The sequence below is a fragment of the Morone saxatilis genome, unplaced genomic scaffold (assembly GCF_004916995.1).
Source record: "Morone saxatilis isolate NCDOM2014 unplaced genomic scaffold, NCSU_SB_2.0 Contig11, whole genome shotgun sequence".
NCBI classification, from domain to species: Eukaryota; Metazoa; Chordata; class Actinopteri; family Moronidae; genus Morone; species Morone saxatilis.
Genome location: NW_023339663.1, coordinates 28,008,104 through 28,025,088, shown reverse-complemented (window position 1 = coordinate 28,025,088; position 16,985 = coordinate 28,008,104). Strand labels below are relative to the sequence as shown.

Sequence of the window (16,985 nt, the reverse complement as noted above, 5' to 3'; positions counted from 1 at the left end):
GAGGAGCACCTGGTCAGAGCAACATGACCCACACTAAAACACACACACACACACACACACACACACACACACACAGAGCACTTCAGTCTGTGTGTTGATAACACTTGCTGTTCTTCAGCTGCAGCTTCTCTCACTTACACCTGCTCCCAGCAAACAGTGGCATCACTGTGAAAATTGCCGTTATATACATTCGCATTTTAGGTGAAAATATGAACAGCTCTCCAGCACAGGCCGGCAATCGTTCATAATTTTTAGGGAACACACGACTTGCAGTTTTATCATTTTATTGAGTCGGATGTTCCCATGGTCACAAGAGGAGGGAAATTCACAAGGGGGCAGATTTTTGAGTTTCACAATGCACCTCCATTTACTTTATTTGAATACGGGGTGTGTTATAAGCAGGCATATAATTGTGGTGCATTTCATGCCAGCAGTTGCCCCGACTCACCAATGAAGTAGTGAGTAATTTGACAAAGCCTGTATGGCAAAATTAAATCCAATTGATATTGATTTTTCCAATAGAACTAAAAAAAGAATAATAATACCATAAAACTTCAATTAATAGCCCAGACTTTTATTTGCTTCAATGACTAAACACTGCCTTTATTTGGGAGAGGCCTCTATATGGGACAGGCCTTTAATTCCTTTGGAACAAAACTCTTGCTCAGCAAGGATGGGAATCAAATTGTTTATTTAAACCAGTATGAATATGACTTGTATAATAATTAGGCTATTGAATAACATATCAATTCATATAAAAAATATACCTGTAGCCTACCTCGGATTTTGTAGCCAGCAAGGGAATGAAAACAAGCACACCCAGCAACACGGTGCAGGAAGAAAAGAAAGTGGACAGGACAGCATTCAGGACTTGACCCGGTGGGTTTTAATTGATTTTATACATCTGAAGAATTTCTATAAAACTCAGACCAGGCGTCTAACTGGGACCCTGCATGTAACAGATGTTTTAAGGTACATACAGTTACAGTAACATGCTGTAGTTGGATCCTTGTGTTTTGACACATTTCAAGCATTTTCACTGATATATTAAAGTAATAGAAAACAAATTGAAAAGATAATTTACAGCACATTTTGCATGACATTAATTTTGACTTTACCTTCTTTTTTCTCCTCAAAACAAACAAATCAACAAATACATTTTAAATGTGATGTACAAAGATACTTATTTGTGAAGCAGTCTATTATTTGACATATTATATATACATATAGTAAGCAGGTAAATGCTTAGATTACTTCAACCTTAGGGCATATATGTTGTCTCAAAAGTTTTCTTTTTAAATGATGCAGTCACTCATTTTTACCAAACCTGTTAACTTTGTGTGAGCACAAAGGATGGCTCCTCTCTCTACCTATCTAACCCACATGTGCTAGGCAGAGAGTAAATACAAACAAACCCCCTACTAGCGAGGCACTAATATTGGTGGAATTCAGATATTTTATTTAAGTTAAAGTAGCAAATCACATTGCAGAAATATCCAATTAAGGTCAAGGTTTAATTCAAAGCTATATTTAAAACCTATATTTAAGTAAAACTACAAAGATATTATCAACAAGTACTAAAGTGTTTTTAGGCAGCAGGCCTGATATTATATATATATCATATTGTAATATTATTGGATTATTATTTGCAGCATTTTAATGTTACAACCACGCAACCATCAATACAAGAGACCACATCAGATACATTACAAGCTTCATAAACAGTCTAAAGCATATTGATGCTATAATAACCATATCCATGAAGTCCAGTTCCAGAAGAATGCCACTCTCAGAGGACATTAGCTCCTGATGCTTTAGCAGATGCAGAGGTGAATGTGCCTTCTGAGGCACCATGCTAACATTAGGGCTAGCTACAACAGAGTTGACGGGTAACTGAGTCACACAAACGCACCTGCCGCTTTGTCATTTTAAGCCTTTCTTTGAAAAATCTTGTTACTGTGGTGGGTTTTTTACATTCTATAAGTAACTCTTGGTCTCGCTTTGCTTTTTGTTTTGGACCTTTAGCTTTTGAGAACTGCCATTGTGTCTCTAGGTGGTTGTTTTAAAAAAAAAAGAATTTTAATCAAGAGGTCGTAAGAGCATCTCATAGCATTTCAACACTCTAAACTATTATTATTATTATTATTATTATTATTATTATTGTTTAATGAATTTAACCCAGTAAAAGCCTGTGTATTAAATCAGCTATGGTAAAGGTGAAGGTAATTATTATTACCTTAATGAATGTAGTGGAATATTTCCCTGGTGGATCAGAAGTGTAATATTGCAGAAAACTAAAAATATTTTTTCCATCATTGGGCACAACATTATAAAATTACAAAGCCTTTATGAACATAGGAGTTTTTTTTTTTTTAAAACAAGTAAACAAATATAACATTGCATGTTTTGGTGCTGTGATCCTGATCCACTATGACCACTGAAGTATTAGAAAACATGTCTTTTAGCTTTTGTCCCTTTGTATGCCTGTATGTTCAGATCATGCACACTAATGAGGATGTAATAGATTGGGGCTGCGATGCAGTAGCTGAGATGAGCTTTGTTCCCTTTTATTTACCACCACAGCCCTGACTGCTGGCCACTGAGCAGCTCCTCTGAGCAGTTTGGTAGCCACTGAGTGCTTAACTCAGTGGCAACTCAACAGTGGCTGAGCCTGTAAGGGAAGAGTGTAAAGCATTTAGTTTCATCACCCGGTTCTCCCAGCTGCTCAGACCCTCCAGCCACAATGTGATGGGATCCTGGGACACACAGGGCTCCTTGAGGGGGATTCGTTGAAGTCCTCAGAGTGTTTGATTCATTTAATTTAATTTTCTACAGATATATATAATATAAAAAGTTCTACAGTTAAATGCTAAATCTGCAATAACCAAACCGACCCTGTCTTGGAGTGTGTTTTTTTTGACTGTTTCTCTAACTTGAAGCTGTTATCGCAGTGTGTCGAGGTCAAAGGAAGTTCATGATGATTAATGCAGCAGAGCAGCCGATGCTCTTTGTGTCAGAATGTGAGTGAGAAGCAGGTGGCCGGCATATCTATCAACCCCCACTGCCCTCCATTTTATTTTTATTTTTTTTCTCTCTTTATTGCTGAGAGACATGGATGACAGCCTACACACACACACACACACACACACACACACACACACGCTCTCACAGACACACATGCAGTTGGGCATCCATTATCTGTGAACAGTGACAGGTCAGCAGCAGATTGTGCCTCCCTCAGTTCAGCAGGGACTCTGACTGAGGAAAAATAAGGCAAGGTTGGGCATCTAGTCTGCACACACACACACACAAACACCCCTCTACAAAACATAACAAATGATACAAATGACTGGCTGAATGAATGAGTGAGTAAGCAAATGGATGAGTGAAGGAAAACGATCCATGTATGTTGTTTTTCTGTACAAAACCAAGTTGGAAAAACACAAAAACAACCCAGTTTTTTTTCTGTTTCAAAAAAAGAAAGGAAGAACAGATCAAATAAATAAACAAAAAATTTTTTTTTTTCTGTTTCTGAAACAGAAACAGAAATTCTATTCTTTAAAAATGTTATTTGTGCACCTGGAGATGAGCAGCACAAACAACAGTTTTTGTTTTTCTGATTTGTTTTTTTAACAGTAAAACCAAAGAATGACTGATACACGGATTGAAAATGGGACTGACTGAAAAATATGATTGTGAGTGAGTGGGTGAAGGAAAGAAAAATATGAGTGTGAGTTAATACATGCAGTGAGTGACTGGCTGAAAGAATGTGTGAGTGAAAGAGTGACTGAGTGAGTGAATGAGAGAACTGTGAGTCACAATGTCGGCGAGTGATTGAATGAAGCAAACTTTGAGCACAATCATAAAACGGAAACAGCAGTAGACTCCAGCAAAGAGGCATAAAAAGTGGAAATAGAGCGAGAGATGAAGACAGAAAGGAAGCAGCTGCTATTTTGGGTTCTTATTAACAGGTCCTACTGGTAGAGCAATTAATAATCTAGTTCAGTATTTAACATGGGACCTAGTCCCTGGTGGGGACGTTTTAGCTAGCTTTGATGCTGAAAGAGCTCCTTCCCCTACACCCCTCTCTCCCCCCACGGTTCCTCTTCTCTCCTTAAGTGCCTCCCCTGGTGTTATTTTGCGTGTTGGTTTTCTCTAGTTAAGCTAGGAAACAGACCAAATCACTATTCCCCAAACTTCAGGCCAATTTTCTATCAACAAGGCAGCTCGTTGAGGGAAATGTTCTTAATTCATCAGAGGGAATGTAGAGGAGGATAAATTCCCTTCAGGCTGTTTGAAGTAATGTAAATATATTTATTTTTGGAGGGGGTTGAGGGTGTGGGAGGAATTAAAAAAACAATATATATATATATATATATATATATATATGTATTACAAAAAAGCAATGACCAAACCCACGCAGTCATGCAGGCCATTTATGAAGTCATTAACATGAAAGACAAGCATGCTGTATTCTCTTATACTTTTACTTCTTTATCTTTCATTTTTAAAAATTTGATGGGCAAAAAAGTCTGGTGTAAACGAATATGAATACTCAGTCAAGTTGAAATACACCTGTGTCATGCACACACTGCTACAATCATCAGAATGGAGGAGGAGCACAGGGGTTACATTTGCCTCATCATAAGATAATGAAGCCTTGCACCTTCTGCATATTGACAGTATATGGAAATTGACAAGCCTAAGGGAGACCGGCTCTGCATGTAAATATCTATGTGCAAATAAAACTGTAAAATGGCCAAAAGAGCTTTTCAGATTTTTGTCAGTAGCTATTTGTTTTTGTTTGTTTAGTTTCTTTTCCATTCAAATTTCAAATCAGTTGATTTTTAAATGGACCCCTGTTTGAAATGTGGATTTGATATATCATAACACATTATTGTTCCAAGCAGACTATTTTTATGTCTCGAGGGGATCTTTATGGCCATGTGAGCCACTTGGATTTATTTTCTGTCGACAGTTTTCTCATTTTCTATTTAGTTCAACATTCATGTTTGCCTCTTACCACTATTACACAACATATAGTTTCTAAAGCCACATGCAATTTTCCCACCATTAAACTAAGTTTAAAGTTTTTTTTAAGGTTGGGTTCAAGTAGAAATTAGGGCTGTCCCTGAGTAGTTATTGAACGTTTATGATATCTATTTAATTATTCATAAATATATTTAAACAGCTGTTAAATAATAAAAGAAAAAAGTAGGTAATTAGTGGTATCTAAATGTGTCAGAACAACCAGCGAGGAGACTTAACATTAAGTTAATTTTTTTTAGCCCAGTGTAACATCACACAAGTCTTGCTGTTCAAAATACATAATAAATAACTTCCAACTTCACAAACAACAAACACTTGCAGACTTATTGATACAATGGATGATGTTTAACATTACAAATTAACTCGCAACAAACTTGCTTCTCTGCCTTCACGTCTTTCCCCTTCTCCCTCCTACACCTGAACCTGCTGTGTCTAGTCCTGGTCAGATCCGCTGCATTATCAGGGTAAGCCCCGCCCACGTCAGGCATAAATTTAAATACAGACAGTTCTTTGTGAAATAAAGTGATACATATGCACAGCCAATTTGATTTCAGCAGTGAAACATCTCTGGTGGGAGGCGGCATGGCTCAGTAGGTAGAGTTGTCGTCTAGTGTTTAGATGGCTCCTGATTCGATCCACTGAAACCCTTACCTGCTCTGATGAGCGGGTTGGCACCTTGCACGGCAGCCTCTGCCATCATTGTATGAATGTGCGTGTGAATGTTGGCATGTGTTGTAAAGTGCTTTAAGTGGTCGGAGCGCTATACAAATGCAGTCCATTTACATTTACTCTGAAAACTGTTTTTCACTGTATATGTGTTGGCATTCATATGTCTGTATATGTGTGTGTGAGGGTGTTGCTGCAGTTTGCTGAGTAATCTGGGAGCCGCAGCGTGCATGCAGGTTATTGGACAGATGGTTTAGCACATTTAATTGCTCACACCTTCTGTGTGTCTCTGTCTCTCTGCCTACAAACTCTCTGTCTGTCCGTATCTCAGTCTATCTCTTATTCTCTCTGTCTTTTCACACTAATAGCTTCCTTTAATAGTCATGGAGTTGTATTTCATTTGTATATTGTGTTTTTTAATTCTTATCTCTGTCTGATATGCAGTATGGACGAATGGATCATATTTGTGTATCTGTCAAATGTTGGCGTGTGTCACGAATTCAGATGACACAAAAAAGACGCCCTACTGCACACACACAACCCCCCTGTTTCCCCAGGTTTCTCCATCTTCTTCTCTCTTATATGTTTCACTAACACATACACAGACTGTGCATATGATCACAAACATTTACCCAAACACACACCGCAGAAGCATGAATGCACATACAGTAACACACTCCCGCGTACACACACACAGAGGCACATAAAGACCAGGAACAGCGTGTTGGCATCCAACCAAAAGCTTCCGTCCTTAAATGCCATTTGATGCCAGCACTGCCATCTGTTGCCGTCTTAAGATAGCTCTTCTCACAAGGCGCAGGCGAGACGACACTCTTCTGAGAGCTGTGGTGTACTTCTCACATATGGCCACAAAACGTTCAATATAAGGACAGTTTGGGTAAGTTTACAACCTTCCTGTCACTCCTCACTGTCACTTCAAATCAAAAGAAGAGCAGGAAAAAGATGACTTGAACTGCTAGTAATCAACATGTCTGAATGCAATAAGCTGATAATAATACAAATACAGAATTATTAAATTTTCTTTTGGAAGCTACATGTTTCTGAATTGATGGTCAGGCTTTTGATGCGGACATCCTACTCTGTCAGATGAACATATTGTTAAAAAACGTGGAACCAAAAAGTAATGCGAATATGAAGGAAAAAAGAAAGTAAAAAGACAGACAAGAGAACAGGAGAAAGAAAAGGAGCAAGACCTGGAGGGAATGTAGACGGGAGATCGAGACCATCCTTACTTTACCTCTAGTGGGGTGTGCAAGTGTGTGTTTGTGTGTGTGTTTGTGAGTAGAGATAAAATAATTACAGCGGGATGGGGGGGTGACTGAGGAGTAGAGTGGGGGCGTGCATGTGTGGCAGGTGAAACATGGGCATGTTTGTGGCAGCTTCCCACACACACACACAGACACCCATCCACCCACTGAATCCTCTCCTCCTGCCCTCCTCTTCACTTCCTCTCCCCCTTTTCCTCTGATCTCCATGCACAGGGCCTTAGGGGGTTAATTAACAGGCTTAGATAATGCCACACTAATGAAAACAAGACCACTGTTTCTCCTCTCTCTCTCTCTGTCTGTCTCTCTCTGTCTCTTTTTTATCGCTCTTTATTCCTCTATCTATGTATCTCTTTCCTTTCCTTCTTTCATTCTTTAAGGCTTTTGGCAAGGCAACTGACTCAGTGTCTGGGCACTTAAAAACAAAAAGGACAAATTACTTAAATAAAGCAAAAATGCAGTAAGCAGATTGTACAATGTCATTGGTGAAAAAGGGAAAAAGGGGAATTGGGGAAGTCATTAGTTTGAAAAGGTCTGTGGAATCGTATTACCAGAAGACTATGGTTAGGGTTAGGGTTAGCCCAGCTTATATTACTTGTGTGAAGTACAACACGAGACATGTACAGACATGAGTGTATGCTGAAATTTCCATTATAGGAAAAAACTGACAGTGAGCAGCAAAATCAGAACCAACAGAAATTACTTTATTGACCAAAAGCCAGTGGACTCAAAGAAAGATCTAGAAGGCTGTTCACATCCTATAGGCCAAACACCATCCTTGAACAGACGCAGGCGTTATCCATCCATATATGTATGGATCTGTAAAAAAGATGAGAGACACCTTTGAGCTTGATTGCTGGCACCATCTAACATGGGGGTTGACGTGCTTACAAAAGTCAGTAAAGTGACTTGTAAGTCCAAGAAACCCATTCACAACTCTTATTTTGCTTGTAGTTTTGTTAAACCAAAGCATTCAAATACAAAAAAGTCAACCTCTCAACTATAGTTTAAAGCAAGAAATTGTATAAGTTCTTTGTGAATTAACTGGTACTGTCAAAGAACCGTCAACTCAGACAGAGTTACTGCTGTGAGCTTGGCAGACCAGTTGGCCATCACTGATTTGGAAAAATTGTGACATATAAAATATATTGTGGCTATAAGAAGAAAAGCTAAGGGTGGAGAATGATATGGGAGGAGGGGGAGTAGCAGATGCTGGAAGAAATAAGGATCAAAGATTGTTCTTGCTGTATGTAACTAAAGAAAGTAATTACAAATAACTAATCTGTCTGTAATTCATTGTGATATCAGTGTCTGTCACTGACATTTATTACATCTGTATTTGTCCAAATATTCGGTGCAGAATTGTGTAAATAAAGAAAGTGAAAATGACTTCTTTTACTATTGTGTCTTCACTATTTGTGTTGCTAAGCAGTTAGGGCTGATGTGTTTAATATGTCTTTACACTGATCAGCAATAACATTATGCCCATTTTTCCTGCTTCATAACAGAGCATCAACATTAAGCGAAACAATATTTGTTTCACTTGCTGCCTGACTATATCTCCATCCCACTACAGGAGCCGATGGAATAACCAGGATAATTCGGTTATTCACTTCAGCTGTCAGTTGCTCATAATGTTATGGAGACTGTGGTTTGCATCCTGCGTCCCGTGTGTGGTTAGGTTTAGGCAATAAAAAGTTCTAGAGAAGGGAGTTCGCATTTTTCATGCATTTTGTGGCCACCGTAGTATCTACTTCGCTGCTGAAAACAAAGGGGAAGCGACGGAGGTGCAATCTGCAATTACACCGCTACATGCCACTAAGACCACAGAGTGTGATCTAATGCGAGTGCCGAAAATGGGTCGGCATTGCATTTTTATTTTGCTTTTGCTAATCAGTAGTATATAAATGTTGGTTGCCAAATCTCTAAATTTCTGTTCTTGGCTATCTTGTCTTTGTCTGTTTAATTATGGTTTTAATGCTGTTTAGCTACTCTTATTAACTTACAAAATGCATGACTTCTTTTGTGCCAGTTGGGTACAAGCTGGATCAAAACTGTGTAATAGCCAATAGCAAATCAGATCTTGATTGCCAAAACTGGAATTGAAACAGTACATCATGATAACACTCATTACGAGGAAATCATTTTGATGCTCAATAACACATTACAGCTTTACGGCAGTTGTGACGAATGTGACCAGAGTGACAGGGAGAAGTGCGACAGAGATCAGATGGACAAAACAAGAAAGAAAATGGTGGTTAGTGTGGTGCTGCCGGGCCTTTGTGGGTTGCTTTGGTTATACTGGCATAGAACAGAGGACATGGATTAATGATGGCAAATTTGGCTGTTCACAGTAGCTGGATTGTTGAATGCCTGTGTGTGTGTGTGTGTGTGTGTGAGAGAGAGAGAGAGAGAGTGAGTGCAAGAGAGACAGAGCCTCTCTTTAATTTTTAATCCATAACAAAGTGTAGCCTGTGTGTCTCTAAGTTGCTCAGCAGAAGTCAATTTCAATTTCGACTGTAACTCAAGTTTATACATCCTATCCAAACTTTTTCAAGCCACGCAATTCAAACCACAATCTCTTTCTTTTTTTACCTAAACATCTCCCCGGGGATAAAACCGAGCTTGATTTGTATTTATTTTTAAAGTCCAACAGTAAGCAAGCAGAGAGAGAGAAAGAAAAAAAACGAGTTGAGTTGTTTGGGGGCATAACTCGCTCTCTCTCTCTAAGTGTAAAATGGGATGGGATATTCTGCCTCTCGGACTTAACGTAATGTAAGAGAGTGTGAAATTAAACTGCACACGAATAAAAGGGACCCTTCATTGTGTGCCGCCGACTAGCTTATCTGGAAATTCAGACAACTGGAACATCCAAAGCCTCCAAACTTGTAGCAATCCCCTTTGTGTGGCTCCAGAGCAAACAATGTAATATCAGAAAGCCGGAGAGGCTCCAAATCCTGTGTCAGATTGCCAAACACAAAGTAGCTGCCACCATCTGTGAATTCCTGCGTTGCGTCCTCGCATCATGTGTGTGTGTACACTTTAGCGTGCATGTGTCCATCTTTATACAATATAAGTAGGCTGTGCACTCACTCCCTCTAACCCCATGTGTATGCCAGTGAGTGCTTCAAATAGATTGTTTCCTCTTTAATTCCCGGCCTTTTACCTATTGATATTCCTTGCACCTATCCCCACGCCTCTTTTAAAGCCCATATGTTAATTTGATTTAGAGCATCTCAAATTGAATAAGAGATAAAGAAAAAAAAAAGGAAAGAAAGAAAACGAGGGTAACGGCAAATGTACTGTTATTAATAACCTAAAGTACCAGAGAGGGCTCAAACTCTCTCCCTTCATTCTGCCCCTCCCTCTTCCTCCCTCCCTCCCTCTTCCTCCCTCCCTCCCTCTCCATTTTGTTTTGTCCTCTCTGTCTGTCTGTGAGTGAGTGAGCTAAGTGAAGTGGGTTATGATGGCGGTGTAATCGGCATCCCTCAAAGAAACGGCTGGTGCTATTAAGGGCCATTGTGTTTGCTGCAGTGATGATCAGATTCAATCTAGGGAGAACATTCTGTGCTGGAGCCGTGGCAAGGGGGGGAGATAGAGAAAAATACCTTGCCTCGTTCCGCTCTGCTATTGTGTTCAGGGGACTAGATGTATGCACACTCTTCAAAAGATGCATATCGACTCAGGGAGCTGCAAAAGTTTAGTTCAGATGAATTTGTGGGAGCTCTCTGACTGCACAAAGTGAGGCGAGTATTAAGTGTTGGGTAATGTTTTGAGGATATATTTGTTTCAATAAGGAGCTCTTGGATGTGCTGCTGGGGTGGCGCAGATGAGAAAATCACTTTTCTTCTCCTCTTTGTCCTCAAGTCTACCCTCTCCTACCAGTCTTTGTTTCTCAGTCTAATTTTTCATGTTGTAAACACACCTTTATAAGGGCCAGTGGAAGCCTGAAGGCCTGAGAAGTGGAGTTGCCGGCCAATATATAAGTCATTTAATACACTGTTGATATGATGGAGTGATAGCAAGGAGGCCTAGTGAGTGAAAGTTTGAATTCATCAGCTGACTAATACCTTTTCATATGGAATTTGCATGTTCTCCCCATGTCTGTGTTTGCTTCCCCCTCCTCAGTCCAAAATCATGCAGGTTTGGTAAACAAGAGGCCATTAGGTCATAATTTGCCATTTTTGTTCCCTATTGTTGTTGATGGTCCTACAATGATGTCATTCATTTACTGGCTTCAAAAATAATTTAAATTTATATCTTTTATATATTACTTTGAAGGCAATTCAGTGTGGTGTCCCTCACATCAGTGAGGGGCCTGCAACAGCCACCACTTTGGAAGAATTTAAATACACAGGGCATCAATGAAAAGTTTTACTGTCACATGATGGTCAGTGCTACTGTAGAGGGGCACATAATAACAGTACCAAAAGACTGCTGTCAGCCCTTTGAAACTGAAAGGTACCCTATGGAATTTCTGGCCCCTCATGGGGCAATGTTTTGATGGTATTGATTTCCTCTGTTTCTATCTAGAGTTTGTATCTTGTATTTAGAGAACAGACCACCAATGGCTGTTATATAATGCTCATATTAAAACAAAGAAAAGTAATGTATAATTATATTCTTTTCAATTAAACAAACTCAGGTATATTTTTTATAGCAGGGTGCATGAGGAATGTAGTACAGGGATCGAAACCACCAACCACAGACATCGGCCGATGCCTCAAAATGCTAGATAGAAGGCCTGATGACCAATTAATTGGTCTATCACTATTAAGGATACACACTAAACTTTTGGAGCAAACAACAGTAAACAAGACAACAGTCAAACTGAAACTGGCCAGGCACTGCTGATGCATGTCTGTAACACCAATATGCCCATTTAAAAGGCATTTAAATATCTAGTAGTAGTAGTAGTAGTAAAACAAATTGTCAATATTGGTTAGATACCAACGCCCGTAACTTCAGTTGTTAACCCCAGTGGTAGCTATATAATATGAAGCTGTATATTAGGATCAGTGCTTTTCCAGTCTCTGAACCTGTCGGCTATCATCGTACAAGGATGCTCTGGGGGCAGCGGCCAATGTTTCGGGGAGATATTTGGAAAACAAACAACGGATATCCAGGCCACGTCCGATAAGCAACTTGATGAGAATGACAGATATCTGCAATGAATTTAGATTTAAAAAAAAGTCAGACGGTAGATGATGGGTTGTGAAATAACATTTTGGCCAGTGCATTCCGTCTTTTTTGTTCTTCACATGGTTTAATTCCATGCAACCAATGTCCACTCAAATGTTATTGGTCAATACTACTCAGACTACAAAAGGAAACCAGATAGCAAAATCTTGGTCCCTTGCCTACAGATTCTGCATTCATATGAAGTTATCTGTTTATAGAGATCAGTGTTTCTCATATTTTATATATATATATAATATGTCACAAACCTTTAACCCACAAACACATAAGCCCCCCAAACTATTGATCAGTGGCCGAGGTGGGGGGGACGGGGTGTTGTGTGTTCCTCTGCCTACACTGTAAGGCTTCCTATGTTGAGAGAGAAGCATCTGATTGGAAGAATCACTCTTCTCATCTCATCTTATAATAGAAGTAAATCTCTGGTAAATTAGATTGTGGAGACATGGGGACCCCCAAGGCCTACTGGTTTAGATTAAAATGCTTACAATATTATCTTGTTCTGTTTCTCTCTTCAGGCCAGAGACCATTCAAGTGCAGTTACTGCCCCTACAGTGCCTCCCAGAAGGGCAACCTGAAGACCCATGTGTTGTGCGTGCACCGCATGCCCTTTGACAACAGCCAGTACCCTGACCGCCGCTTCAAACGCTCCCGTCCTGAGGCTGACATCCTGGAGAAGAACCCCGATGATGGCATTGGTGTTGCTACATCCAATCAACCAATGACAGGAGCAGATGGACGCCATTAGAGTAGCATTGTGTTGTTTGCAGGGGTTATCCCTAGCTCGGCACCAGGAGTGAAGCCGCCGTGAGCTGGGTTGGTTAATTACATCCAGTGGGGAGGTTTGTGTCTTTGTTGGACAATCTGAAATGCCATAGACTTGTATCATCAGATACTTTGAGATGCACTGGTCGCTCTAAGGCTCATTTCCAACAGACCTATGCTAAGGACCCTGACCAAACAACAACAAGACAATGAGATCAAAAGTGCTGACGGACAGCGCTATGAATAGACCACACTTCCTACATTATAAACACAAAGTAAACATACTCCATGTGTGTTATTAGAAGTCTGTGAACATTTACTAAGAAAACATTATAATCTATGTATTTGTGATGAGGTAATTCAGCGTTTTTGCTTTTTAACTGAGCACAGTGGATTATGTGTAAGAATGTAAAGGAGAGAAACTGTTAATGACAGACAAATCACAGAGGACGGAGGCTATAAAGCAAGAGGGAAGCCAGATGAAGCAATTTAAAATCATTAAAAAGACTTTTCTCCAAAAATAATGCTTTTATCAGAAAAATGATCTGTGCAAACGATTTAGCAGAACAGTTACTGTAGGGAAGATGGAGGAGGCGGAGGATGGCTTCTGAATGCACACCACCACCACCACCACAGCCACCCCAGAACATAACACCAGTGGCTGCCATTTTCCCAGCGCGAGTGATGAGCACCGTATGTGTGTGTAGGGTCAGTGGAGGCAATGGTGGCGTGTGTGTGTCAGGGAAAGAGGGGAAAGGGGTGGAGGGTGAGGGGTGTGGGTCGGGGGGGGCATTGGTGCCAGCCTGACTGGAGCTGTCATCGCAGAGGAAATCAATTCAACAATACACACACACACAAACACACACTCAGAGTCCTGCAGTGGTAACCCGACTCTGGACGGTACACCAGGGGGTCAAGTTGAGTCCCATCAGCTGGCCGGAGCCCCTCAAGTCACCTCCTTCTCTCCTCCACCCTTCCCTCCACTCTCGTTCTCTCTAATACAAGCCCAATCCATTAGAATGGGCCTGGAAAATACAACACAAATCAATCGGCGTATTTAAAGCATCCATTAGCCGACGTTAAGGGTTGTTTTGCTCCAGTTTTGGCAATTCAACGTCTGGAGGTCACCTTACAGGCTCCACGTCAGAGGAGGACGAGGAGCTTTAACTGATTGTGTTTTAGCTCGGGCCGCTTTACGGTGACAGATACATGATGGCGTGACACACACACGCGCCACCACCGCTGCCACTGACCCTACAACACATACACACACATGCACAGTGCTCATCACTGGTGTTATGTTCCGTGGTGGTTTGTGCGCGTTCAAAAGCCCTCCTCTTCCTCCTCCATCTTCCCTACAATAACTGTCCGACTAAATCGTTTGCACAGATCATTTTTCTGATAAAAGCATTATTTTTGGAGAAAAGTCTTTTTAATGATTTTAGATTACTTCATCTTGCTTCCCTTTTGCTTTATAGCCTCCTTTCTGTCTGAAAACTACAATTTCATTAACAGCTTGGCACTTTGGCAAGGACCCAGACCAAGCTGTGGGGGATTTTTTTTCATGTGCTTTAGAAGGAAAGATCAGATACTGAGTTCTGTACATAGAAAAATTATGTGTGACATCCCGCTAAAACTTCTCTTCACATGAGGAGTTTGACACTCTGGCATCAACTCAGACAAAAGCAGGATTAATCTCCTCTGGTAAGCTCCTTAAAGGTGCTGCACAGGGGGGACATGATGAAAAACTTGATAATCATTCACTTGACCCTGTTTTATGTCTTAACCATATTACCTTTTCTATATATAGAAAAATACACAAGTTGTTTTTTTATTTTCAATGGAGGCATTCTGTGTATAAGTAGTGTTTTATTTTTTATTCGTGGGGGTATTATTCCAGAGGGGAAAAAAGCAACATAAAACATTGAACACAGAATGTTTTGATCTTGTAAAATCTAGCTACATTGTTTTAAGGGCAAAAAAAAACAAACTTTGATTGTACTTTGTTGAGCTGACAGCTGTTGGCTACTACTGGGCGAGGAGAATAAGGAAGTATGGCACTTTGTGTTGTGTTTGGTATTGGTGGTAGGGGGGTTGGGGTGGCTGGGGGTTGTTAATGTGTTTCTGATAAAAAGAAATGATCCGGACTTTAAGAAAGTCAATATCTTGCTGCACAAACACACATGCAGTGGCGGGGAGGGCTAAACTCTTAAAACCCCAGGGCCACAGCTCTGCCTAAAGGAGTTTACAGTCCGACACTCACAAACACACACCCACACGCACACACACAAACACGCATGCAACAACAACAGGGTGAAAAATACAATCACTTGCATGCATGGAGAGATGGAGGGGAAAGGAGGGAGAAAGAAGGAATGCGGAAGTGTAAAGGGGAAAAAAAGAAAGAAGACTGCTGTAATTGTGGTTTAAATTGTATCACTACAATTGTAGCTTTTTGGCCCTACAGAAAACTCATTGCAGTACAGGAAATACTGCATTTTATTTCCACTTTTTAAACATTTTGTTTGGTAGCCAGCAGGACAGTAGTTCTCACTGCCGTATAACTGAGTGTGTAGGTTCTTTTCCCACTGAGCTTCACCTTATGATATAACTTAATGTAGTATAAGCTTTAGGTTTCAACGCACTTCTGTGTTCTTGGTGGCTGTATCTCGCTTTTCTGAATGTCTGTATACATTAAATATACATTTACGAATATTAGCAAAAACTCAATGGGGGGGAAAAAAAGTTTTCAAAAAAGTACACATTCCAAGTTCTTGGCACCAGTAACCCTGGATCCTTCGGCTCAAGCATGTGAATCAGTACAGTTTCATCATCTTGTTCAGATGAGGCAATAATTTTTTGTTTTGACACTAGAGAACGGCATTTGTTGTGATTCCTCTGCGACTTGTACTCTTTGTCCATCCCTGAGAATGATACGCCATTTCCCCCCTGCTGTAATCCCAAAATAATCCATTCCATTGTCCCTGTGCTGTTTGATCTCCGTCAAGCTCCCTATTGAAGTAGCACATGCAGTTTGTTCAATTATAATCACTGGTGCTAGAAGAGAGGAAAAAGAAAACCCCTGAAACCATGCCCATTTATTTCAGCCTGCAATGGATTCTGTATGCAATCCTAGTCCGAATACTGTTCACATTCCTAAATGAAGAAGATTTCTATAGCCTGAGAGGAGAAGTGAGGCGAGGGGTTTTGTTGCAAACTATAAGCTTATATTAACAGTAGATAACTTTGTATTTAAAAGAGAAATATCCTTGATCATTATTTATTACACATCTGTTTGACAGAAGACAAAATCTTTCATTGAAGAGGTGTATCAAACATGGACTGTTTGCCGCGGTCTAGACGTTCTGGTGTACTTTGAAGCAGTGAGATTTATCCAGTGTTTTTTCTGCAATAAAATATCTGACAAACACTGTCTCTGCATCTGGATCCCTTCACACCATTTACGTCAATCACTCCTCTGAAGAATATGAACCATTCTGACTGTGAAAAGATGCCTGGCACCAAGTACTGAAATGTTTCACTCAAATCAAAGTGTTAATTCCTAACAGGGAGTAAATAAACAACCCATGAGATCTAAAAACAGATTGGAGAGATGGTGCTGAGAAAACTGAAAACAAGTAAAAAACAAGCAATGCTCTTTGAGGATACACTTTTAGGTACAGTGGTGCTTTGAGTTCAATGCTAGCACCGTAATGCTAACATGCTCAGAATGACTATCCTAACAGACTGATTATCAGGGAATGTTACCATGTTCAGCATGGAATGGCGCCAGCGACAACGGCAGCCTGTCATGGCAGCTCCTATCATTGTTGTAGTTTTAGTGTGTTTTCAGTGTGTTTTTAGCCTGTGTTTTTTGCTATTTTTAACACAGTTTTTTACCTTTCTTACTTACTTTGTTCACTTCGCCTAAATACTTTTTTGGCGTTGCTTTGCAGCACTTTTATTTTTGTTGCAGCGGCTCCTCCATGGCATCGATGGGCGATCCTCTCTCAAGCAAACAAG

At 40.2% G+C, this 16,985-nt stretch overlaps 1 protein-coding gene and 1 long non-coding RNA gene across 3 annotated transcripts in view; one reads left to right on the top strand and one right to left on the bottom strand.

Moving 5' to 3' along the window:
- The window catches only part of znf536 (zinc finger protein 536), a 179,602-nt gene extending 166,188 nt beyond the window's left edge, over positions 1-13,414 (top strand). Inside the window, exon 6 of the mRNA XM_035652105.1 lies at positions 12,716-13,414. Within this exon, the coding sequence (XP_035507998.1) occupies positions 12,716-12,945 (230 nt within the window). The 3' untranslated portion in view covers positions 12,946-13,414. The remainder of the gene's footprint in view (positions 1-12,715) is intronic.
- The window catches only part of LOC118320972, a 76,568-nt gene that overhangs the window by 25,444 nt on the left and 34,139 nt on the right, over positions 1-16,985 (bottom strand). The gene's annotated exons all lie outside the window — the stretch shown is intronic.